Source organism: Pezoporus wallicus, unplaced genomic scaffold (assembly GCF_028554395.1).
Source record: "Pezoporus wallicus isolate ANWC-B61680 ecotype Strahan unplaced genomic scaffold, APGP_CSIRO_Pwel_v1 contig_6274, whole genome shotgun sequence".
NCBI classification, from domain to species: domain Eukaryota; kingdom Metazoa; phylum Chordata; class Aves; order Psittaciformes; family Psittacidae; genus Pezoporus; species Pezoporus wallicus.
In genome coordinates this window covers 1,191,490-1,214,676 of record NW_026635738.1, presented here as the reverse complement: position 1 = coordinate 1,214,676, position 23,187 = coordinate 1,191,490, and the positions used below count along the sequence as shown (strand labels likewise).

Here is a 23,187-nt window from a genome sequence, read left to right as displayed (position 1 = left end):
CAGGTCGTTGGGTCTGTATTGGAGATGGAAATGAGGTTTTTCTCTTGACCACTGGTGTCAGAGCCAGAACACCTCCTCGGCTGGCGGGGCGGGTGTAATTAGAGTTATGGCTGTGTAAAAATGGAAGCAGGGTGTTTACGGAGCTGGGTCCTGCCTGTGCTTTTATTCCTGGCCTGGCTGGTGGAAAACCTCCCATTGCCCCCCTTGTGCTGGGGAGGGGGGAGAGTCTCATTATCCAGGGCAACCTGTGGGTGCTGGAACCCTCCCTGCTCCCCAGCCCCATCAGCAGCCAGGTCCTGCGGGGAAGGGGAGCATGTGCTTGTGTTTGGGTGAGCTGGGGCTGGTGGGACGCCAGGCTCCCCTTCCCCCTCTGTTATTTATAGCATTTCACCAACATCTGGAGCTTGAGCCGCTTCGGCGCTGGCTGAGACTGAGCCGGGGGATGGAGCTGGGTGGAACGTGTGCAGGAAGGAGGGAGGGAAGGAGGGAATGAGCCCCAGAGCCCTTCCCAGCAGCATACGGGGGGGAGCTGCAGCATCCCGGTGTGGAGCTGAGGACCAGCCGAGGCTTGGGAAGCGCCAGGAGCATCCTCGCTCCCCTGTTCCCAGTGATGGGGATGGTGGGATTGCTGCCACGTCCTCACCCTGCAGCACAGACCTGGGGGTGCTCTGCCTCCCCCCTTGCAGTGCTTTCAGGCTGGCTTTGAAGGCTCCTTTGACATTTGCCATCGGCACTTGTCTCTCCCCGACGTGTCACCGAGGTCCCCCTGGCCCTGGGGGTGTGTGTGTGCAGGGCTACAATAGCCCCCATTCTGGTGCTGCTGCTTTAATGGGAAAACTTGAGTCATTCCTGGGGGAAGGGGAATGAAAACCAGCCCCGCTGCAGCGGCTCCCTGGCACGGCAGTGGATGGAGGCGGTATTCCTGCTCCTGGCCGTGGCGGGAGCCCAAAGCCTCCCTGGTTCTCATGGCGAGCAGGGCTGTGGGGAGGGCTCCTCCTCCTCCCAGCCTCCCTCATCTGTGTGGTGTGAAAGGCAGTGGGGTTTTATGCTGGGGATGTGAGGAGCTCCCTCCCCTTCCCGCATCAGCTGCTTGAAGTTAAGCGCATCCCTCAATTGCGAGCAGAGGCAGCAGCCTTTGGGCTCCCAATGACACTGGAGTAGTAATCATGGCAATTAAAGCTTGCCCGCGGCTCAGCTCGGCTGCCAGTAGAACCACTGCTGCCAAGGGAGGGTGCCCGTGTCGGGCCGGATGTAAATGGGCCCCTTGTTCTGGTGGTGCTGTGGCCCCAGGCTCCTTCCTGCATGGGTTCCTCCTTCCCGGCTCCTACCATTGCCCCTCGCTGCTTTGCGTGATGGGGTTTGGGGCAGGATCCTGCACTGCTGGAGCTGCCCTTCTTCTCTGTGACCCCCAAAGGTGGCCGAGCATCCCTCCCTCCCTGAGCGAGCATCCCTCCCTGCGCATCCCTTGGTGCTCGCTGCCTGCAGCAGAGAAGCCAAATGCAGGGATGGAGAGGTCCCATCTTGAGGCAAGACAGTGGGGATGGACACTGAGGCCCTGAGCAGTGTCCCCTCTCCGTCCCAGGACATCTCAGCATCCCAAGGTGGTCCTGGAGCAGGAAAGGAGCCTCGTGTCCCTTGGGATCTGCTGCTGAGGCTTTCTTTACAAGGAGCAGGGGAGCAAAGGAGGTGTTTTCTGACCGAAACCACGTGTGGAAGGAGAGGAAACACTACGGGAGCTGACTTAAAAGAAACTATGCTAACAATGTAAACGGGGCTGGACCGCTCCTGCCTCTTTCTCCCGCTCCGCCGAGCAGAGGAGGAAAGGTTTGACATGTGGCAGGGCGATCCGGAGCCTGGAGTGTATCCAGGTGGTGCAATTCCCAACAGCGGTGATTAGAGCCGATTTGGACACTCCCAGGAAATGGCAAAGCCCACCAGGATGGGCCCTGGAGGCTGAGGTTGGTGCTGGGGGTGAGGTGGTTCAAGCAGGTTTGAGCGGATGAGGTGCTGAGCCCTGACGCTGCTGTGATGGGCAGAGGTGGTTGTCATGCCTATGGCGGATGAGCTCAGCTTGGTTTGACCTAATCCCCATTCCAGTGGGGACGAGTGGGGTTGGAGGTCCCATTCCCATTGCAGTGCCACCGTTGGATGCTGCTGTGGAACACTGCGTGCTTCCTGGCTGTGCTGAGCCATGGAGGGGGTTCAGGGTTGAACCCCCCTTGTTGAGGTGCACTGCAGCATCGGGGCTTCGGCACATTGGTCTGCAGGAGCCACGGTGTGCTGGGACCTACAGGTTCCTGTAGTAGGTGGTACTGACCTGGCCATAGCCACTAGACCTGCTCTGTGGGTGCTCTGTGTCCTCCTCTTCCTCCTCCTCTCCTGGAGCACCTGGGAAAGCCAGGTATCTGTGCTGATACTGGTGTTTTATTCCTGGAATAAACCCCCAAAGAGTGACTTTCCAAGGTGGTTTAGCCCATGGCGTGTGCATTTGCCTGTGCAGCATGGGGAGCTGTGGGGCAGAGGGGCTGGAGATGGTCCTGGGACCTGGCCACCGCTGCTTTGGACCCATGGCCGTTCCTGGTGGCAAGTTTGCATCGTGCAGCCTGCGGTGTCTGTGTTCTGCTCAAAACCTGGGCCTCTGTGGCAGAGAGGTCTTTGGGAAGCCCTTTTCATCCCCATTCCTGCTCCAGTCAGGCTGCAAGTGATGGTTTAAAGGCACAGGTTGGTTGTATGAGTTAGCATCCTTTGGGATGGTGGTGGGGGAGCACGGTGACAGCACAGGGTCCATGGGGAGGGCGAGTGGGTCTCTGACACCAGCAGCCTCATGGCATTGATCTGGGCTCATCTGTGGGTGCTGGAGCCAGGGAAGAGCTTTTCCAGGGTCAATCCAGGAGATGTCTGTGTTTCAGGAATCAGGTTGGGTGCTTCCTCAGGTGGGTTCTGCCTGCAGGGAGGTTCCATGTACTAATGAATGACATGGAAAACCCCGTTAATCAGAGCTGGTGACATTGGTGATGCCAGCCCCATAGTGGAGTGTGCCTGAAGCATCCAGCTCCGTGCTGGGGGAGAGGCTTTAGGGGACACTGTTGAGCCAAGGGATGTCCTTGGGGGACCCTGTTCCCAGCAGCAGCCTTGGAAACTAAAGGGGAAAAACAACTCAGGTGCTGGAGTGGTTTTGTGAGAGCTGGCAGCACCCAAGCCGTGTTTGGGGTGGTTTAATGTTTAATTGGAAGCCTTTCATTGTTATTTAATGTCTTGTTTGTGCAGCTTTAAATGGAGCAGCTTGAGCAGCGCTTCCGAAACCTTTTTCCTTCGAAAGGGGACCGTGATTTGCCTCGAGCAGCAGTGCCAGGGGTGGTGTGGGAATGCACTTAGGATGCAGGCAGCCTTTATTGGCACACGCATGCCTGTGGATGGGTATAGATGGAGCATATAGAGGTGGGGTATGATGTGCCATTGCTTCCTAATCCAGCTGATGGAACGAGTGGCCGCTGGCAGTAGCTGGATTCCTAGAGGAAGGAAATTGGCTTCGTTCTGTGCCTGGTTTTGCATGCAAATGGACAACACTGCAGTGAATTCCTGCTGCTTTCTAGCCTAGAAGTGAATCCAACTCAAGCTGCATTTTATGTTGTTGGCGTGTAACAGGGAGGCGAAGCCTCCTCCCAAGCAGAGCTGAAGTATTCCTGCAGGAGGGAACGTTGGCGGGGCTCTGGCGAACCCAGATAACGTCCACGGCTGCCGGGAGCGCTTCGTGGCGGGGTTTGCGTTTCACAAAGGCAAAATCCCTGTGGGAGCTTAGGGAATCTCTTCCCAGAACCCAACCAGGGAACGCTGGCACCGCTCACATAGGGAATACAGAGCGGCGCTGGCAAGGGCTGCAGCGGCTCCGTGTTGAGAGCGGGTACGGGTGCAGCCGCGGGAGCAGCAGGGGATGCTCAGCCCCAGAGAGGGGCTTTGCTGAGCTGTGGGCTGGGACCTGGTTTGTTCAGTGGCTGAGATTGCGGGAGGATGAGCAGCTTTGTGCGAGGGTTTCTGTTCAGGACAGATGCTGAATTGGGGGGGGTAATTTGCTTCTAAAGGACTCGAACCCATTTCAGTTCAGGACCTTGAGCTCCGGTTTTTGGGGTGAAAGAATGACCCCATGGAGGACATGGCAGCGATCACCACGCTTGCAGCCAAAGGGATCCTGCAGACGAAGCTTTCCCCTGTGTGGTTTATTTATTGAGGGATTTGATTTCCCTGGTGATCGCATGGGATCCCCCAATGCAGAGGGGGCCGGCCCTGCTGCCGTGTCCCGCCTGCATCTGCCTGCAAGTTCCTGGGTACCCCACATTGGGATGGCACCCAAAGCGCAGCGTTTCGGGGTGATTCTCTCAGTGTTTTCGTGCTGCTCCATTCTCACAGGGTCAGAGCTTTGGCAGCAAGAGGAGAATGCTTTAAAAACCATTTTAAACCCAAATAGGTGATCCCAGACATATCCCACCCTGCTTACAGGGCACATCCCCTTAGCTGAGCTGCCCAGAGCCCCCTGCATCCTTTAAGGTCGCATGGACCTGACCCGCTTTGGGCAGTTGAATCATTTCCTGTTTTCTTCAGTGTTTGAAGAGCTGGAGGCAGGCTGGAAATGTTTGCAGACGGGGTGATCCGACTGCCCTGGGGCCATGGGAAAAGTCCAGGCATGCTGGATCCATATGGAGGAGAGAGGATGCGAGCACAGGGTCATGGTGCTTGATGGGGCTGGTCCTGGCTTGTGCTGAGCAGGTGACTGAAGTGCTCTGGGAGCCCCATCCTGCGGGGCAGGAGCTGGGCTGTGCTCATGTATGGATGTTGCACTGATGATTTTTCCCATTTAAGAACCCGTGCATTGAGGTGCTGATGGCACAAGGGGGTTCTTAATAGAAAACTGCATTGCCATGTTCAGCCTGGAGAAGGGAAGGCTCCGTAAGGGGAGACCTTAGAGCAGCTCCAGTGCCTGAAGGGGGACTCCAGGAAACCTGGAGAGGGGCTTGGGATGAGAGCCTGCAGGGACAGGCCCAAGGGAATGGCTTTAACCTGCCAGAGGGGAGACTGAGATGAGCTCTTAGGCAGAAGCTCTTCCCCGTGAGGTTGCTGAGGCGCTGGCACAGGGTGCCCAGAGAAGCTGTGGCTGCCCCATCCCTGGCAGTGCTCAAGGCCAGGTTGGACACAGGGGCTTGGAGCAAGCTGCTCCAGTGGAAGGGATCCCTGCCCGTGGCAGGGGTTGGAGCTGGAGGAGCTTTAAGGTCCCTTCCAACCCAGACCAGTCTGATTCCATGAAATGCTCAGGCATGGTTTGCAGCTGGTCCAGGTGTGCCCCAATGCCTGCTATGGGCGCTGCTGACTCCTTTCCAAGTGGTTTTGTGTGGAATTTGGTGCTCTGGCCTCAGGGGCTGTGGTTTGGAAGAGCTTGAGGTGAGGGAGCAAGTTCCAGGGGGAAGCATCCTTTGGTTGGTGCCACACAGGGTTCATGAGCATCTGGAGCCCCTTGGCATCATCCCTGCGTGCCCCCAGCTCCTGTTGCGCTTCCTGGCGAGGAAGCAGCTTTTAAACAGCATTGAGGGTGTTTTGGAGGAATAACCCCAAGGCCCTGGGAGTACAAGGGGCTGTTGGCAAAGGCAGCTCCAGCATGGAGCCAGTGCAGAGCTGCAGAGGTGTCGGAGGAGGGAGGACATCCCCGGGCAGGGTGGGAGGCAGGCTTGGCGTTTCACAGTGCCTTTTGGCCTGGAGAGGAAATTGCAGCGTGGGTTTATGATTTGAAAGGAAAAGCGAGGCGAGATTTCACCAGGAATGATGTGAATAAAACCTGGTCTGTTCACGCGCTTGTTGCGATGGGAGATTAAAACCCAGCCACAGGGGCTGCTCTGCTTTAGAGCACGGGTGGAAATGACAGCCTGTATCCCCCTTGCTAGGGATGCAGTGCTGTGCCAGAGCCAATGCTGCTCAGTGAAGGGACTGGAGAGGGGAGCAGCATCCAGGGGAACATAATGGGTCCTGCAGACCTGGAGGAGAGCTGGTGTTTGCCCCCCTGAGGAGCCATAAAGCATTTTCCATGGATAGGGGGAAAGCACTCGACTCCTCCCGTGCTCCTGTGCTGTTCATCCTATAGCAAGAGTGGGGTTCATTGCCCTGGAACCCCTTTGCTGGGAGGTGATCATACCCACGGGTGATGCTGCTGTCACTAGGACCAAGGGCATGGCACTGCCTTGAATAAGCAAGGTTAATTCCATGTTTGAGTGACCCTGTGTGCTTCATCTCGGGTCTGGTGGGGCTCTGCTGGTGCTGGGGGGGGGTTGGTGCATGGGTGGACTTTATCTGGTGAAGGAAATGCACTTTTTTGTTTTGTTTTAATCTTTCTGGAGCGGTTTTGGACAATTGGCTTTCGAAAATAGCCTCAATGAGAGGAAACTCGTTTGTTCCCCTGTCCCTGCTCGGGGGAGCGGGAGGACAGGGTACAGATACGGGGCTTCCTTGGTAGCTTTATTTATGATGGCATCTGCTTGAGAGCGAAGCCAAAGCTATAAATTAACCCCCGTGTTCTTGTCTCTCCATTGAGCAGGATTTAAACGGACAGAAGGAGCTGTGCCCACGTCTCTGCCACCTGAAGAAGGGTCCCAATGGCTACGGCTTCAACCTGCACAGCGAGAAGTCCCGGCCGGGGCAGTTCATCCGCTCGGTCGATCCCGACTCACCGGCTTCCAGATCGGGGCTGCGGCCCCAGGACCGGCTGGTGGAGGTAATGGGTCAGGGAGCATCCAGGGTTTCCTTGCTGTGTTCCTGCCTGGCTGGCTTCTGTCCCCCTCTTGTAGAAGTGTTGGGACCCCTTGGAAGCCTGATGCTGAAACAACCCCTCCCATCCCATGATCTTTTCCATCAGAATTCCCATGTATTCCCCTGTTGCAGAGCCATGAGACCAATGGGGGTGCTTAGGCAGTGGCTCTGTGGTCCTTCAGCAGCCCATGGGACAAAAGCGAGCACTGAAACCCAAGTGATGCTCCAGGCTCCTGCTGGCACAAGGGAGGGTGACACAGGCAAACTGCAGCCCCTGTGCTTGTCCAAGTGGCTTAGCGGTGGCAATGGGACCCTGTGGACAGATGAGGTCCTTAATGGGTGTCCATCTGCCCCCCTGCAGCACCCATAGTTGATGGCATTGCCTGATGCCACCCAGTGCTGGAGCTGCATCTGCCCACTGCAGTGAAAGGGCTGTGGGGACACATGGGATGGGTCTCACCACCAGCACAAGGGGTGGCCTCCTGCCCAGCCACCCTCTGGTCTGGTGTCTGGGCACAGTGATGGGTCCGTGCCACCCAGCTGAGCTGATGCACTGCCAGGCACGTGTTGGGAGACGGGGGGGGAAAAAGCTTTGCAGAGATTCTAAGGCAATGGATCATGAAAGAACAGGAGGGAAATTGCTCTTGGAGGAACCTTCCTGGTCTCTGAGTGCTGCACAACTTGCATTTGATGCAGCTGGGAAACACCCTGCCTTTGCCTTCCTTGTCTCGGGCTTTTCCTGAAGGACAAGGTTCCCCATCCAGAGCTGCCTGTGCTTTGGGCAGCACATGGACAGCAGGACAGGCAGGGATGGACCCCGCAGCCAGTGCCCAGGCACAGCAGCCATCACCCCTTTCGCTACTATCACATCATGCAGGTGTCCCCTTTTGGGGGTGATGTGTAGCCTTTCCCGAGGAGGATGAACCCCAAAACCCTCCCGGGGGACCAATCCATGTCTCTCGCTGCCGGCTCAGAGCGGAATGGTGCTTGCACTGCTGGAAGAGAGCACTTTAATCCCACAGAGCCAAGCGAGATGGGGAATTACTGTGACCAAAGCCCTTCCCAGCCCCATGAATAACTGCTCCACAGCCGTGGGAGCTGCTGCCTCCTCCCAGCCCCTGCAGGCTGAATGCAGGGAGCAGGGCAGCGGCTCCAGCTCCGCGGTGTCACGGTGAGGGGCTGTGTTATTTATTGATGGGTGCCTGGCCGGGTGCCTGGCACACACAAAGCGATGAGGGGTGAGCCATCGAGCTCGGGAACTCGATCCCCTCCCCGCCTGCTCTATGGGGCTCTGATAAATATTTGATGCCCCCCAGCCCTGTGCTGGGATGGGGGGAGCAGCTCGGTGCTGCCTGGCTGAGCTCACCCGGGGTGAGCGCTGGGTGTGAATCGGGGTGACCTGGCGTGGCAGGAGGATGCTGCCGGGGATGGAGCAGGGTTACAAGCCGGCAGCTGAGGTTTCCAGCATCGACAAAGCCAGGGCAGGGGGTGTCCGTTTCCATCCCAGCCCTGTCCTGGCCCTCAGGACCTGCTCGTGCCCCAGGTTTGTGTTCAAGCATCCCAAATGCAAAGGGGAGCCCAAAGGTTGGAGCTGGCTCAGGCTCTGCAGCGTTTGCCTGTGTCCCTCTGTGACTGGGACAAGCGGGCGGCTCTGCTGGGTCTGTTGTGGGGCTGGGATGGGGTTATCCCACTCCTGGGCTCAGTCCTGAGCTCTGTGTGTATGGGAGAAGGCAGTTGTCCGTCTGCAGGAGGAAGAGGAATAGAGGCGTGCTGATGCTGGTGATGCTGGCAGATGTGTGCATCCAAAGCATGCAGAGATAACGTGATGTGGGGCTTAGAAAACCCAATAAAACCTTCTCTCTACTCTCCTAGCAAAGTCCTTTCTGTGCTAGACAGATTGTGGAGCCTTCGTCTTGTTCCGCAGGGTTGTAGTGATGGAGTAGCTGTGTTTAAGAGGAGCTTACCCCGTTCCTGGTGATCTCCACACCACCAGCACTCTCTGCCCAAGCTGAATTAGCTCATGGCTCTGCTGTCCTGCGGGCAGGCGCCTTTGAGTGGGTGAAGGATGGGCTGGGCTTTGCTGGAGATGAGCCGGAGCATGGGACAGGAGTTTCTCACAGTGAATGAGGTCCAGCAGCGAGGGGCTGGGCGGTGCAGAGACCTTCCCCTGCGGGACAAAGAGCCATTCATTCCCCAGCGTGCACAATGCCTCCAAATCACTATTGTCCCCTCGCTGCGGGGAACAATTGGAGCAGGGATCACGTTCCCTGCCAGGTCACAGCTCGCACGCAGGGAAGGGAGAAATGAATCCGTGCTGCAGGCACGGGGACATGGGAAATGCACGGCTTTCCATGGCAGAGGGGGGATGATGCGCAGGGATGGGGAGCAGGACACACTCCTCTACATGGCTGCACCCCACAGACAGCCTGGGTTACCCAGGGCACATCCAAGGTGAAGGCTGGTTTGGAATCGCTGAGGAGGGCAGCCAGAGTGTTTTGGCAGGACCTGAGTGGGTGAAGTGATGGTGGAGCCTGGGTTCTGGGATTCCCAATGGATGTGTTTGGGATGCAGGCAGAAGTGTGCGGTAACACGAAGGATGCTCTAGCAGGGGACCAGGCAGACCAGGGTGGTAGGAGGCCATGGCAAGAAAGGGAAGGAGAATGCCTGTAGCCTTTCTATCAATCCAGTGGGAATTAAACAAGGAAAACCCCATTCCTTAGGGGATTGGAGCCTGCTGGGGGCCCAGTGAGGAGGGGGCAGAGATATGGGTTCTGATGCTGTTGATTTGCAGGTGAATGGCATAAACGTGGAGGGGCTGCGGCACTCAGAGGTCGTGTCCCACATCAAGTCCAGGGAGAACGAAGCCAGGCTCCTGGTGGTGGACCCCGAGACAGATGATTACTTCAAGAAGCTGGGGGTGACCCCCACGGAGGAACACACCAAAGGTGAGCCCTGAGCCCTTGCCTTCCCTGCATGATCCTGCGCCATTCCCGTGACTCACCGTGTCCTGGGTGGGATTCCAGAAGCGAGGGATTGTCCCGTTTCCCTTCTGCCTCATCCCCTGGCTGTTTCCTGAGCACCACCCAGCTATTTATAAGCGGTGAGAACGCTTCCTAATGGAGCCCAAACCCAGCTGGGTATTTGTGCAGGGTGAATGATTAACCTGGGAACTTGCTGCCGGAACGTGGCTGAGGCTGAGCGCGGTGGCACTGGGGGGGAGCCAGGTGCTCGGTGAGGGATGAGATGCGGGATGCTCGCATGGGGCTGGGACGTCTCCCTGATGGCGGCTCCTCCATCCCCTCCGTTTTCGGCTGCTGAGCTGGGATCTCAGGAGGGAGAGTGCAATAACCCCCCCATTGCTGTGCTGAAGGAGCCTGAGTGCGCATCAAGAAGCACCAGAGGGAGGTTTTCACGCCACAGCGATCGCAGGGGTGGCTCTTGCATCGAATGTTTTCCTTGCTGTTGAAACCTGGCAGGGAAAGCTGCCTGTCCGCTCCCCAACCCGTTGTGCTGCACCTGCCCAGCACGTCCTGCCCCCGGCTCTTGTTTCCCAACAGAGCTGTTCCTTATCTGCTCCGTGCTCCGGCTCCTGGATGCTCAATGGGGGGATTTGTCCAAAGAAATGGGTCAGAGGATGCTGGGGAGAGCAGTGTCAGATGCTGCGCATCGGTTCGAGGAGGAGCTGGGGCAGGAGCTGTGTGGGGGAGAAAGGAGCCCTTGTTCCCTGTGCTGGGGATGCAGCCAGGGTCACGGATGCACAGTGGGTGCGGGTGGGTGCTGGAGCCCCTGCATCTCTCATGGCCATCTCAATGCATTCCTCATGGATCAAGAACCGGTGACAGCACATGCGGTGATGATGAAGTGTCCTGGTAAATGCTGGTGTTTGCAGGGATGGGGGAAATAGTAATTGCATTCTTTGCACTGCTTTGACCTCAAGCTGACAAGGGTGCAAGTCAAGAGACGAGGTGCAGGGAGCTGCTAGAGCTTGGGGTCGGCAGGGGAATCAGGCTAGGGATGGCCGATGGGTGGGTGATGCTGAGGGGGTTCTGCCTGGGATCTGGGACCAGCAGTCCCACCTGAGTGTATTTACTGTGTGTTTTTATGTGGTCCATAGGTGTGGTGCCTCAGCCCATGACAAATGGATCTGCACAGACTCAGGTGAGTGTTTGCCTGTTCCAGGGTGCCCTGATGGCTGGGGCAGCATCCTGGGTTAGCTCTGCTCAGGGGAACGTGTTGGAGTGGTCCAGAGGGATGAGGGGTGAGAGGCCAGCCTCCCAGCTTGCTGGCTTTCCTCCACTCCCACCTACGACATAGAAGCCTGTCGGGGTGACATGCCAGCCTGCAGAGCTGAAAGGGATGCTTGTGATGTCCCCAAGGCTCCTTTAGCTCAGCTTTACTGCTGCTGCCTGCTTTTAACTGCTCCCTGCTGCAGCTTGAATTTAGGGGTTGAACAAGGCTGGTTTCAGCCCCATTTTGGTCCCAGGGCTCGGGTCCTGCCCCTGGAGGAGTGGCTGGGATGTCCATCCCCACCAGGATGGAGCAGTTGTGGATTTTCCATCCCTGGCAGTGTTCAGGGCCAGGTTGGACACAGGGGCTTGGAGCAAGCTGCCCCAGTGGAAGGGGTCCCTGCTCGTGGCAGGGGTTGGAGCTGGAGGAGCTTTAAGGTCCCTTCATGATCCTGTGATTTTTCTGCCTAGTTTTTGTATTTTATCCCTATTTCTGTCCCTGTGCACAGTGCACTAACACTGTGTTTCCCATTAGCTGAATGGAGGATCCACATCTTCATCTCACAGTGACCTTCAGAGTCCTGGGAAGGAATCAGAGGTAAAACCCCCAAATATTCCCCCTCCCTTTTACGTACCACTGTACGTACCTGCCTTATGGTGTAACAGAGCCTTGCAATGCCTTTTCAGGTTTATCTCACAGACTTGGGTCCCTTTACATCCACCCAGCAACAAACCTCAGGTTTCGTTTATCCCTTGCACTGTAGATGTGCACGCAACAGAGCCATGAGCTGTCACAGCACTGGTTCCAGTATGGGGGTGTCTGCATTGCTGGGATGGATCCAGCACCCCTTCAGGTGGTTGGCCAAGGCCAGGTGAAAGGATGTCCACAGGGAGTTTAAATCTTAAGTGTAGCTATACTGGAGAGCCACAGGGCAGGAGGATGGAGCTGTGAGGTGCAAGTGCTGCTACCAGGAGCAAGGCAGGCTGAAAGGAAATAGAAAGCAAGGCAAGGAGCTGTTAGCTTGGAGCACAGGGGGTTTATCAGTGCGTAAAGAGCCGCTCGAGATGGGAGGAGCGTGGGTATGGTGACTGCAGCACTGGGGCTGTTTCTCCGGTGGAGCCTCGCAGGCCAGCTGTGCCCAGGCATGGCCGAGCGCCTGCAGCCTGGCATCTCCGTGTGTCCCTGAGCATTAAATAACACCCGTCCTGATCCGGTGCCGTTGGGAAACCGGGCTGTGTCCCGGTGCCTGAGAGCAGCGCATCCTCCCGTGGGGTGTTTCAGAGGCGGCTGGGTCCCCTCTGCACTAGGAACCAGAGGTGCTGGGGCTGGTGGGGGCTTTGCCTGTGGCTCTTAACCCTGGTGTGCTCATGGAAGCCACCGCCCCCTTCACTTTGCATTCGTTAAGCCGGAGCCATTACCTTGCAGCGCTGGTGGAAAACCTGCCCAGGGCTTGTGCAATCATTACATTGGAGCTCTGTGTGGTCGGGCAGCAGGGGAGACTGAGAGGAGCTCTTAGGCAGAAGCTCTTCCCTGTGAGGGTGCTGAGGCGCTGGCACAGGGTGCCCAGAGAAGCTGTGGCTGCCCCATCCCTGGCAGTGCTCAAGGCCAGGTTGGACACAGGGGCTTGGAGCAAGCTGCTCCAGTGGAAGGGGTCCCTGCCCGTGGCAGGGGGTGGAGCTGGAGGAGCTTTAAGGTCCCTTCCAACCCAAACCATGCCATGATTCCATGTTTCCCTATTTTCACCTCCTGCATTATCCCAGCAGACAGGCAGAGCAGCTCTTCCCTCCACCCCGGCAGCAGCTTCTCTGTTCCTACTTTTCCACTTCCACACGTTCTTCAGGTGGGGGAAAGAAAACAACCCACGAGGTGCAATGTCATAATTAACACCGTGGCCACACGGATGCTGCTGCCGCCATTGAAACCACAGGCCCGGCACGGAGGAGGGACTTGGACCTTCTCCTCCCAATGAACCCACCCCGAGTGTTTGCTCGTGGTCTGTGCTGCAGAAATGCCTCTCCTGGGGCATGTGGGGTGAAACGCTGCAGGACACCGCGGCCGTGCGGTGGTGGTGGTGGTGGTGGTGATGGGATGCTGACAGCTTTGCTCCCTTCTCCATGCAGGATGGGGACATAGAGAAGAAAGACCCGTTTGAGGAGAGCGGCTTGTCCCTGAGCCCAACGGCTGCCGAGGCCAAGGAGAAGGTGAGGGCCAAGCGTGTGAAGAAGAGAGCCCCGCAGATGGACTGGAACAAGAAGAGGGAGATATTCAGCAACTTCTGAGCCTTGCTGGTGGCCACCGTCCACCTCAATCCTGCCCCAGCCTGGACGTTCTGAGGTGCCTACGCCCTGTCCTTCAGTGTCCACGTGAGATGCTTTGTGCTCTGCTCTTCACTGGTTGCTTTTACAAGGCGTATTTTAAAGTCCTTTTATTTTGTATTTTTTATTATTATTATTATTATTATTGTTGTTATTATTATTGTTGTTACTCACCAGCGATTCTCATAAGACAAATGTGACCAAAGCTCCTCTTCTTGCTTGCTCTGGCTGCCCGCCGTCCCCTGTTCCTATGAGAAAGGACTGGAAGAGTTTAAACTCTTTATTACCTGCATCATTTAGGCTTCTATTACCTTTTTCTAGTTGTATTTGGGGTGTGTGTTTGGTTTGTGGGGGTCCCAGGCTGAGCCCCATGGGATGCTCCGTGCCCTTGTGCGATGTTGTACGGCCTCATACCCCCATCGTGGTGGGGACCTGCAGGCTGGGGTATACCCAGCAGCCCTCCCCAGCACCCCATCCTCTGCTCACACGATGGGAACACGGACAGTGGCTGTAAATGGCTCTTGTTGGCTTTGCCCTGGAAATGAAAAAGGTTGGTTTGTTGTTTCCTTGTTTTTTTTAAGCGAAGTCCCATATGTTTCTGGTTAGTTTAGGAACCTCCCTCCCCACCAGTGACATGTGCCCGGGTGAGAAAAGCCCTTTTTCATCCCTGACAGCTCTGCAGAGGGGAGGGCAGGATTTAAACACAAACCCCAGACACCACAGGGCTCACCATTCACACCATCAGTGCAGTGCTGAGCGCTGGGGGAAGGCAGGGAGCGGGGCCAGTTCTGCCTTGTGATGTGAGGAGCAGTACTGCCTGCCTGGCTCCAGCAGCACTGCAAGAGGACAAGAGCCATGAGATGCTGCAGAACCTCTTTGGACTTAATGAGCACAACCCAGCATCTGTTTCCAGGGAGGAACATGGGGATGGGGCTGTAGCTGTGGGCTTGATGCTGGGTCCTGGAGCAGGGTCCTGGTCCCAACTTCTGGTATTTGGGCTCCAGATTTGGAGCTGGTGTTTGATGCCTCCATCCTATAACTGCGTCTGTCTTGACAATAGGAAGGTGTCCTCGGAAGCCTGAGGTCTCTGTGGGCTGGATATGAAGCAGGCAGTGGTGTTAGGGAGTGGGCAGTTGCTTTGGCTGTCTATGGCCTCCTTCGGAAACACCCTGCTCTTGGTAATAGAACCTCAAAAACGTATTGTTAAAGCATTACAAATTAAGCCCATTAAAGCTCTTTATTACTTGCCTTTGGCTGTAGGGAAAGGAGGATGATGAAGCTCAGCTATAACCCTCTCTCACAGGTTGCAGAGGTGTTCTACCAGAGCAGTGGCCCAGTCGTGATGGGGCTGCCCCATCCCTCCTGTGCCCCAGCAGCTCCCCAGGCTCTGCTGACCCATATTTCATCTCAAATGCCATGGCAGCAGTGGGAAGGGACTGGGCATGGCGGGACAGTTGAGTACAAAACCACTTTCCCAAGCTAAAGGCAAGTGGCAGCAATCCCTTGGACATGGATGACCATTGAAAAGCACATGGCTGTGATTTTGCCCTGCATTACAAGCCCGTGGCCTTTGGATTGATTGGTGTCTTATGGATATTGTAATGGCTCTGTGTGCATTGCCCACATATTGAGCTAAAAGGTGCCTTAGAACGTTCACTGCTCTCCTTGGCAGCAGGTCAGGCTCAGCACAGCAATGGGTTGGTGCAGGGCAGGGACACTTGGCTGTTTGCTGGCTGACAGGAGAGTGAGGAGAGCCTCAGGGGTGAAGGAGATGAGTTCTTTTTTATGGAAGTTATCTTTTATAGGAGCATGGATGGGCTGAACAGGTTGGAAACAGTGACTTGGGAGAGGAAGTGGTGCAGGTGTTTGGCTATGGGGTGAGACTGGCAGCGGGATGGTGGCTCAGGATGCAGAGAGGTTTGCCTCCCCTCCAGGACTCTGCCATTAAGAGACCTCTTCCCTTGTGTTCCAAGACAATTCCCTGCTCTCTTTTTGCCCCCCTTCCCAAATACCTCCTTCTGTAAGTCAGTAATCTGTTGAAGGAGCCCTTTCCCAGGGTGTGCACGTTGCTTCCCGTGCCTGCATAGCCAAAGCCCCAGCAGTGCCCCGGTCTGCGCAGGGCAGAACGTTCCCCATGCCACCAGCCTCCACGTCTCACTCTGATGCACGTCAGAGAGCAAAGAGCTGTTTGTAAATAGCCCGTTTCTCACACCAGGCTGCACCGCTGTAGCTGAGGAGGGGGATGAAAGAGAACGTGTAGTTTTGAATGCAGATCAAAGGAAATCAGGTGTGCTAGATGTGTACCGATAAGATTCTAAAACCTTAAATCTCTGCTTATGCCATGGAAACTGCTCCTGGTTAAAGCACTTAGCGTCTTCCTGACATCTTGTAGCTCAGTAATAATCATTCAGTTCCTGTACCTTTAACTTGGAAAAAAAAATCAATAAAGTATAAGGCTGTCAGCTGCATTGCAAAACCATAATGTACACTGTAATGTCAGTAATAAACTTCGTTTTCCCATGTACCAAGTACTTATTTGCTCGCTCCTCATCTGTTTGGTAGGGAACTCGAGAGCGGAATTACAGCCTCCTTTAGCACACTATAAACTTTGCTTCCTCCCTCGCCTGTTTAAAGAGTAGCTGGGATTATTCCTTTGAAGCTCTACAATGAAGTCAGCGCTGCCCTTTCTTTGAAGAACAAAACACCGACGGTGGTGCTGTCCCTCCTGTCAGCTTCCGAGGCACACACCAGCCTGTGGCCACTGTAACCCTTCCTGGGTTACACTGAAGCTGAACTGAGTGAGAGTGATGCTGATTTGTCTCCTGGTGCCCCTACTCTTCCACCAGGACCCAGGTCACTTGTCCAGGTAATGTTCTCCTCTGATCCTGGCTCCTCAAGGCTTTGGTTGTACCTTATTCATCACAGTGCCCCGAGGTGGCTGGGCATGGTGCATGCTGCCTGCTCTCATCTGGCAGGGCTGGTCGCTCTGGTCTCACACTTTGGTGAGATCCCCTGTGCTCTCCTCCCTGTGCCCTGCCTTGCACAGATGCCAGCAAACCTCATGGGTAGAAACACCCCGCCACCTTTATTACACGTGTATTTACAAGCAGCAGCAGCAAGTCCTCCAGGACAAAACTCTTCCCTACAGCTCCTCCTGCTGCAGCGCAGCTGGGGCATGCTCAGGCATTCACACACGGGCTGGAGCCTTTAGCATTGACCCAGCAGGACTGCTGCACTCTGAAAGCCCCTTTTTCCTCTGAGAGCTCAGCCCTTGCCAGCGGCTGCTCGCTCCCCAGTGATGCTGAGCTGGCTGCAGCAGGCTCCTGTTTCCCTGCAGTCACACAGCCAGCCCCGTGCAACGCACAGCTTTGCCAGGGCTCAGCTCCGGGCTGCTGCTGAGCTGAAGCAGCTTTGTTGCTCTCCAAAGAGCAGATGACCCCTCAGTGTCTCTTAGCAGCTGGGCAAATGTCTTGATTGAGGCACTCGGTGCAGCGCGGATTCACAGGCAGGCAGGTCTGCTGGCCAAAGCCCACCAGGAGCCAGTTTATCTCCCTCCAGAGATCCCTGCAGTGAGAGGAAAAAACATGAGCCCCAATACAGCTGCTTGGAGGGGTTAAAGAACAGCCCGTGCTTCTAAATGGATCCCTTTCGCCTACTGCCTGTTCCTCTTGGCTTCCCCAGGCGCCTGGAGGCGGCTCCCAGCCTCCTGCTAAGAGCAGCTCTCCCAGCCTTTCCTGAGCCCTCTGAACTGCGCTGGGGAGCAGAGGACGGACACACAAAGTGCCTGTGGTCATCCTCCTGTGCTAAGACAGGTGACAGATGTGGAGGTGCAAGAGTACCCATCAACCGGTATGTGATGCTGAAGATTAAGCATCAGTGAAGGCCAGAATCCAACCCTGCTTTGATACTGCTGGGGCCACTGCACTCAGCAAGAGCCTGTGTAGAAAAGCACCTGGCTTGGGTCATGCTAAACTTGTCAAGGTAAGAACTGGGCATCGAGCCCTCCAGGTACCTGGCTGCAGTAGTGCCCAATAGCCAGGAAACAATCACAGAGCTGAGATGCTGCAGCTCTTTGGGAGAGGAGAAACAACTGCAGAGCAGACCCCATAAAGAGGAGGGACCTGAAATGCAGTCACTGGAAAGGCTACAAACAGGACTGTGTGCAGACCTGGCTCCTGCAGCCAGCGAGAGGCTTGGTGGTGGTGGTGGAGGAAGGAGGCTCACCTGGGCAGCCATTCCTCCAGTGCCACCCGAGTATCCTCAGGGTATTTGGTCTCCTTCTTCACCCACTTCAGCCTGTTTGAGATCCTGTGCACGTGGGTGTCCACAGCTAAGGAAGGGAGAGCCCAGAGTTTAGGTGGGGGCAGAGACACCAGAACAGAGAGCACAGCCAAAAGCTGCAGTCACAGCACACCAGGTCCAGTGCCCTGCATGGGATCCCTCATGGGTCGGGTGGAACAGGAGGGGAGGCTTATTCACAGAGCAAATGTGCTGCTTTCTTCCTAGGCCCAGGGCCAAAAGCAAGGTGGGATGGGTATCTCCTACCACACACCAGTGACACACTCAATCTGATCCAACCTTCCTTCAAAGGTTTGCTTGCTCCGATCGAGCAGGCACAGGGCAGCCTGTCCCGGGTTCTCTTCCTCCCTGTGTTTCAGCTGATGTTACACAAGCTGCAATCTCTGCCCTTTAGTTTACCCAGATGGAAAACACATTTCATAATACCTACCGACACAAGAGGGTTTGTGAGGCTTAAACAAATGTTTAGAAAGTGCTTTGAGCTAAAAAGCCCTGAATGCAAAGTATATTATTGTTAGATCAGCAGCGATAAACCTGTCTCTGTGGCTAATTGGGCAAACCCCAGGAAACGGCTGTAAACAGGAAGACAAAGTCTTGCCTCCTAAATCAAAACTGAGCACACCATTATTTGGAAAACAGTCGCTCTGTTTGGCTCCCTCCTGACCTCCCTCCCCCACAGCAGGGAGAGAACATCAGACCCCAGTCTGAATCTACAGCCATGCTTGGTACAGCTGATGGGCAGCAGTGCGGCTGCAGGAATGAGCCTTGGGCTGTGTGCTCGCAGCAGCAGCAGGCATTCATCAGGTGGCACCATTCCTAGAGCTCCTCCATAAGCAGCAACTGCACTTGGAATATCACTGTGTCCCCAGAGGTCCCCAGGCTGGGACCGTGCAGCTGAGCATCCAGCCCCATCTGCTGGCTGCTGCGGGAGCTCTGCTGCCAGCCATGCTCCATAAAGCAGTATCATACAGGAGCAAACCTGTCCTGGGTCTAGCGTGGGCTCGCTCCACCACAGGCTTAGAATCAGAGAACAGTTTGGGTTGGAAGGGACCTTCAAAGGTCATCTTCCTCCCAGCTAAAGCAGAGGGCTCCAGGGGCACAGCTCTGTGCTCTTCTATGCTCCGTGCACAATAAACATGGCAAATAAACACATGGACCTGTGGTCACCTCTTAGGCAGCTGCAGGAACTAAACCAGACCAGAAATTCCCTAGCTACAGATTGCCTGAGACCATTTCTTCCTACACTCCATCATGAATGACTGATTTCTAATGGCAATTTTGACTAAGCCCTGCTTCTGCCCTCCAATAACTTGTCAAACAGAAAGCCCAATGAGATTTGTTCAAACAGAAGCAACCCCGTTAACAAACAGCTTCAGACTATCCTACAGCTATCCCCAAATCCCACAGTTCCCTCCACCTCTCTTTGACTTGACACCAAAGAGATATCAAAGCATTACTCTGCTAGCACATCTTTCTGGATGCCAACCCAATTAGGCAATGCTTGTACAGCCCACCAGCATCTGAAGGAGGGAGGGAACAGCTGCACTTCTGGATTTCTGCTATCAAATTTGGGCAAAATAGTAGCTGGATCCATGCTTAAGTCCTACAGCAACACATCCAGTGTGAGTGGCTGAGGGTCACATCCTTCACCCACCCAAATACTCTGCAGATGACTAAAGCGATGCTATCGGGCTCCTGAGGCAGGCAGTTTACCCAGCTGCGATGCTTCCCTTCTGCGTGGGGAATATAGGAGGACTTAGGAGAGGCAGGATGTAGGAAATGAATGGGAAAAACATGGTCACACCTACCTATCCCAGACACGCTGTCCCAGGCAATGTTCATGGCCAAGTAAGCCATCTTGGGCCCAACTCCTGGCAGCTGCACCAGCTCCTCCACGGTTCTTGGGATGTCTCCGCCGTACTTCTGCTTGAGGATAGCTGTCGTCTGCTTTATGTACTTCACCTTGTTCTGGAAAAGCAAGGGGAAAGGCAGAGAATCCTGTTGTATTTGTGCCTTCAAACAGGGGGAGAAGAGGCAAACAGCTCAGAAACCAAACCATTCCTGAATGTACGTTACGTGTGAGGCCACACACTGGAGTCCATGGAAGGGAGACAGAGGTCTTTGCTTTCTCCTTCACCATCCCCTGCCACGAGGACAATCCTGCAGCCAACTGAGCTCCCCTCCAGGGCCTCTGAGCCACCTCAGACAACTGCATGGGAGCAGGGGGCAGTGGAGGGGTTCTTCTATAGGCACTCACCCTCCAGAATCCCACGGGATAAATGATCTGTCCAAGCGTGGCGTCATCCATCTGCAAAATGCTGTCGACGGTGAGGCCGCGCTGCCGGAGGCGCAGCATGGCAGCCCACGTCACCTGGTCCTTGGTCTGGCTGGACAGCATCAGGGACAGCAGCACTTGGTAGCGCATGACCTGGGGACAAGGAGGCAGTGAGACACCCCAAAAGGACCCAGCCACCTCTGGGGCTTGGTTCTTCCATCCAGCACCATCTTCAAGCCGGTGCATTATATGAACCTACCCAGGATCAGCCATATCGGTCTGCAAGAGGCTGCAACAGAAATAATCCATCACCTTTTAACGCTACCACACAAGAAACGGAGATAAGAAACACCTTCAGTCCAAGCAGACAGTGTGGGTAAAAGGGCAGCTACTGTCTGCTGGGATCTCACATCCAAAGACACCAGTGCTTAGCCACAAAGGGCCAAAGCTTTTCCTCATGATGGGATTCTCAGGAGACCCCACAGGATGTAGAAGTACAAAGACCCAGTGATTTTCCATGCAACTTCTGCTCTAAGCAGCTTTTGAAAATCCCATCCCCTTCCCTCTAGGCTTCAGTAGGAATTGGGCATCTGGCTCTAGTGAGCTCCTTATGAAACCAAATCTAAAGAACTGGGATGAGAGAGGCTGGGAGATGAGGCATAAACCCCAAAGCTCCTCTGGTGCTGACACACAGGGTTTAGTTCAGATCATTCACCTCCTGCTGTTAACTGATTTTCCACCAGAATGAGGAGGATGCAACTAACCTGGCCTGACCCAGGATAACATGGGATACAATCCTTCCTCTAGCTCCTAAAGCTTCCAAAACTGCAGATGCCTTAGGAAAAACCTGAGTGGATGGAAGCAGGCTAATCTCCGAGTGCATGGAATTGTGCCAGGAGCACTGCTGTGTGCCGAGGGTTACAACATCCACTTTTTCTTGGAAGCAACAATCCTGCTTCCCTAGGGAAGAGAAGTTATTTCCGTATCATGCACCGTGGTCCCCCTGGCCCCGCAGCTGCACTTGGTGCCAATCCACATTGCTGTGGAGCGTGTGACACTGCCTGAATCCAGAGGCAGAGCCAATCGTTTTCCCCAGGGATCCAATCCCAAGGCACGACGCCAGCAACAAGGAGAGTGCTGCATGTCCTGAAGCTGTGCAGCTGCATCTTCCAGACCCCTCCCTCATTGCCCAGCAGGTCGCTGTGGAGCACATAGCATTCCCGTTGCTCTGTTCCATGCACAGCCCCACATCCCAGCACCGCACCACAGCCTCACTCCACTTTGGCTTCTGTACTGATGCAAACTCCCCTTGGTTGGAAGTGTCCTCTGGGGCCTTTGATTGTGTTCCAGGCTTGGGAAGCACTGTGTCGTCCCAGCACGGCCCTTCCTTTCAACCTGCATCCATCCCCTTAACTGCAAAAGGGGAGGAAGCCAGCCTATGCTTATGTGCTGCTCTTATCTCCATAGTGTTTTTCCTTTGTATTCCAGAGGCGGCTTGTTGCATAGTTTCCCTGGATTCTCATAGAGATAAAAAGGGCCGTGCCCTCATGCGCTGCCAGCCTGCCCCAGCGGACAGCACTGCCCCAACACGCTCTCCAGGTTTTCATTCCCAACCCCAATATCATCCTGGTTTCTGCCCCAGTTCCCACTCCGGGTTCAGCCTGCCAGCTCTCCCAGCAGCGGTTTCAGCAGAGGACAAGGACCTTGCACAGCTGCGTTTGCTGCTTGGTCCCTGATGTCCAGCATGGGCTGAATGTGAGCAGAGAACAGCTCAGCAAACACCCACTGCTATTTCACAAGGGCTGTTGGAAGCCAACGAGCCCAATACTGGAGAGGCAGTGGCTGATTTTCCTCCTCTAACAGGATGAATAGTTCCTCTCACATACATATTTGTAGGTTAACCTCTTGTGGGGCCAATCCCAGTCTCGAGTCCAAATACTCCCTGCATTGATTGTCCTGCTCTGGAGACATCCAAATGGGGACATAGGCAGGGGCACCGTGAGGATGCAGGATGTTGCAGGGCTGCATCCCACGTGCCCGCCTGCCTGCCGGAGCAGGGCGCCGTTACCTGCGGAGGCGCGCTGCTATCGTAACACATCTGCACGCCCATCTCATCGACGGGCGCATCCCTGCTCCTCCTCATCTCCCGGATGCGCTCCAGCTGCTGCCGCCAGTCCTTGGGCTCCCAGCGCGGTCTCTGGGGCTCAGACACCCCCTGTTCGTCACCGCATTCATAGGCAATGGGGACGCTCCTCCTCCTCCTGCTGCTGCGCCTCGGGATGCTGCCTGGCTGCGTGGCTGCAAGGGATGGGGCAAGGGAAAGGGAAAGGCATCTTCATCACCCACCGGAGCCCAGCATCGAGCCCGTGTGCCCACAGCCACGCAGGGGACACCCTGACGAAGGCTCAGCTCCTGTCCCCACAGCCCCAGCCCAGCAGCCCCAACCCGAGCCAGCCAGCAGGGGCGATGGCGGCGGGGCCGGGCCGGGGTCTGCGGGTGAGTGAGTGAATGAGGGCCGGGCCGGGGGGGAGCGAACGGGTGGAGGCCCCGTGGTCTGCGCTGTGCGGGCCGGGGGGCACCGGGGCCTGGCAGGGCCTAGCGGGAGGCGGGGCCTTGCCGTGCTCCGGGGCTGTGCGGGGCTGCCCCCGGCCGGCGCCGTGCCCCGGTGTCCCCTGGTAAGGGGCTGCGGTGTGTCCCCCGTGGTGTGTCCGTGAGGGGCTGTGGCATGTCCCGGCGGTGCGTGGCGTGTCCCGGCATGTCCGGGGACACGGGGGACGCGGTGCCGTGCCCGGGGCTGCGTTAGGGGCTGCGGTGTGTCCCTGGTGCAGCTGGGCCGTGGCGTGTCCCCAGCATGCGGGACAAGGCCTGTGGTGTGTCCCTGCGGAGCACAGGTGATGCCTGCGGTGTGTGTGGGGGCACAGCTGCCAGGATCGGGGGGCTGGGGCTGTGCTCTATGAGAGGAGCGGGTGTCCTCCTTTGGGGTGGGCTCTGCGGTCCCCGAGGGGCAGAGGGCTGGGGCTGGCTGGGGAGATGGTTCCTGAAGTGCTGCTGCTGGGGATGTGCTGTAATGGGGGTGCTGCTGCTTGCTCCCCTCTTTCTCCTTGCCGTGGCGGCATTTGGGTGTTTGAACGCTCAGATTTGTTGTCCTTACAGTGCCTAAAGGGGCTGCAGGAAAGCTGGAGAGGGGCGTGGGACAAGGGCCTGTAGGAACAGGCCAGGGGGAATGGCTTTAACCTGCCAGAGGGGAGACTGAGATGAGCTCTTAGGCAGAAGCTCTTCCCTGTG

At 56.1% G+C, this 23,187-nt stretch overlaps 3 protein-coding genes across 7 annotated transcripts in view; 2 read left to right on the top strand and 1 right to left on the bottom strand.

The window, feature by feature from the left end:
• Nucleotides 1-13,455, top strand: part of NHERF2 (NHERF family PDZ scaffold protein 2) — a 29,266-nt gene extending 15,811 nt beyond the window's left edge. For 3 of the 4 annotated variants that reach the window (XM_057398117.1, XM_057398114.1, XM_057398116.1), the window contains 5 exons: nt 6,575-6,751; nt 9,578-9,731; nt 10,901-10,944; nt 11,548-11,610; nt 13,134-13,455. In XM_057398117.1, coding sequence (XP_057254100.1) covers nt 6,575-6,751; nt 9,578-9,731; nt 10,901-10,944; nt 11,548-11,610; nt 13,134-13,292 — 597 coding nt within the window. In that variant the 3' untranslated portion in view covers nt 13,293-13,455. The remainder of the gene's footprint in view (nt 1-6,574; nt 6,752-9,577; nt 9,732-10,900; nt 10,945-11,547; nt 11,611-13,133) is intronic. The other variant, XM_057398115.1, reaches the window with a different exon arrangement.
• TSC2 (TSC complex subunit 2) overlaps nt 1-23,187 on the top strand; it is an 80,480-nt gene that overhangs the window by 25,899 nt on the left and 31,394 nt on the right. The window lies entirely within an intron of this gene.
• On the bottom strand, nt 16,395-22,219 carry NTHL1 (nth like DNA glycosylase 1). 2 transcript variants are annotated; one of them, XM_057398120.1, is made up of 5 exons: nt 21,971-22,219; nt 19,885-20,055; nt 19,436-19,595; nt 17,553-17,658; nt 16,395-16,892 (listed from the first exon to the last, which is right to left on the bottom strand). In XM_057398120.1, the coding sequence occupies exons 1-5, from the start codon at nt 22,043-22,045 to the stop codon at nt 16,769-16,771; spliced, it is 636 nt and encodes a 211-aa protein (XP_057254103.1). In that variant the 5' UTR covers nt 22,046-22,219; the 3' UTR covers nt 16,395-16,768. The 2 variants fall into 2 exon arrangements, with proteins under 2 accessions (XP_057254103.1, XP_057254102.1); XM_057398119.1 differs by lacking the exon at nt 21,971-22,219 and adding an exon at nt 20,667-21,040.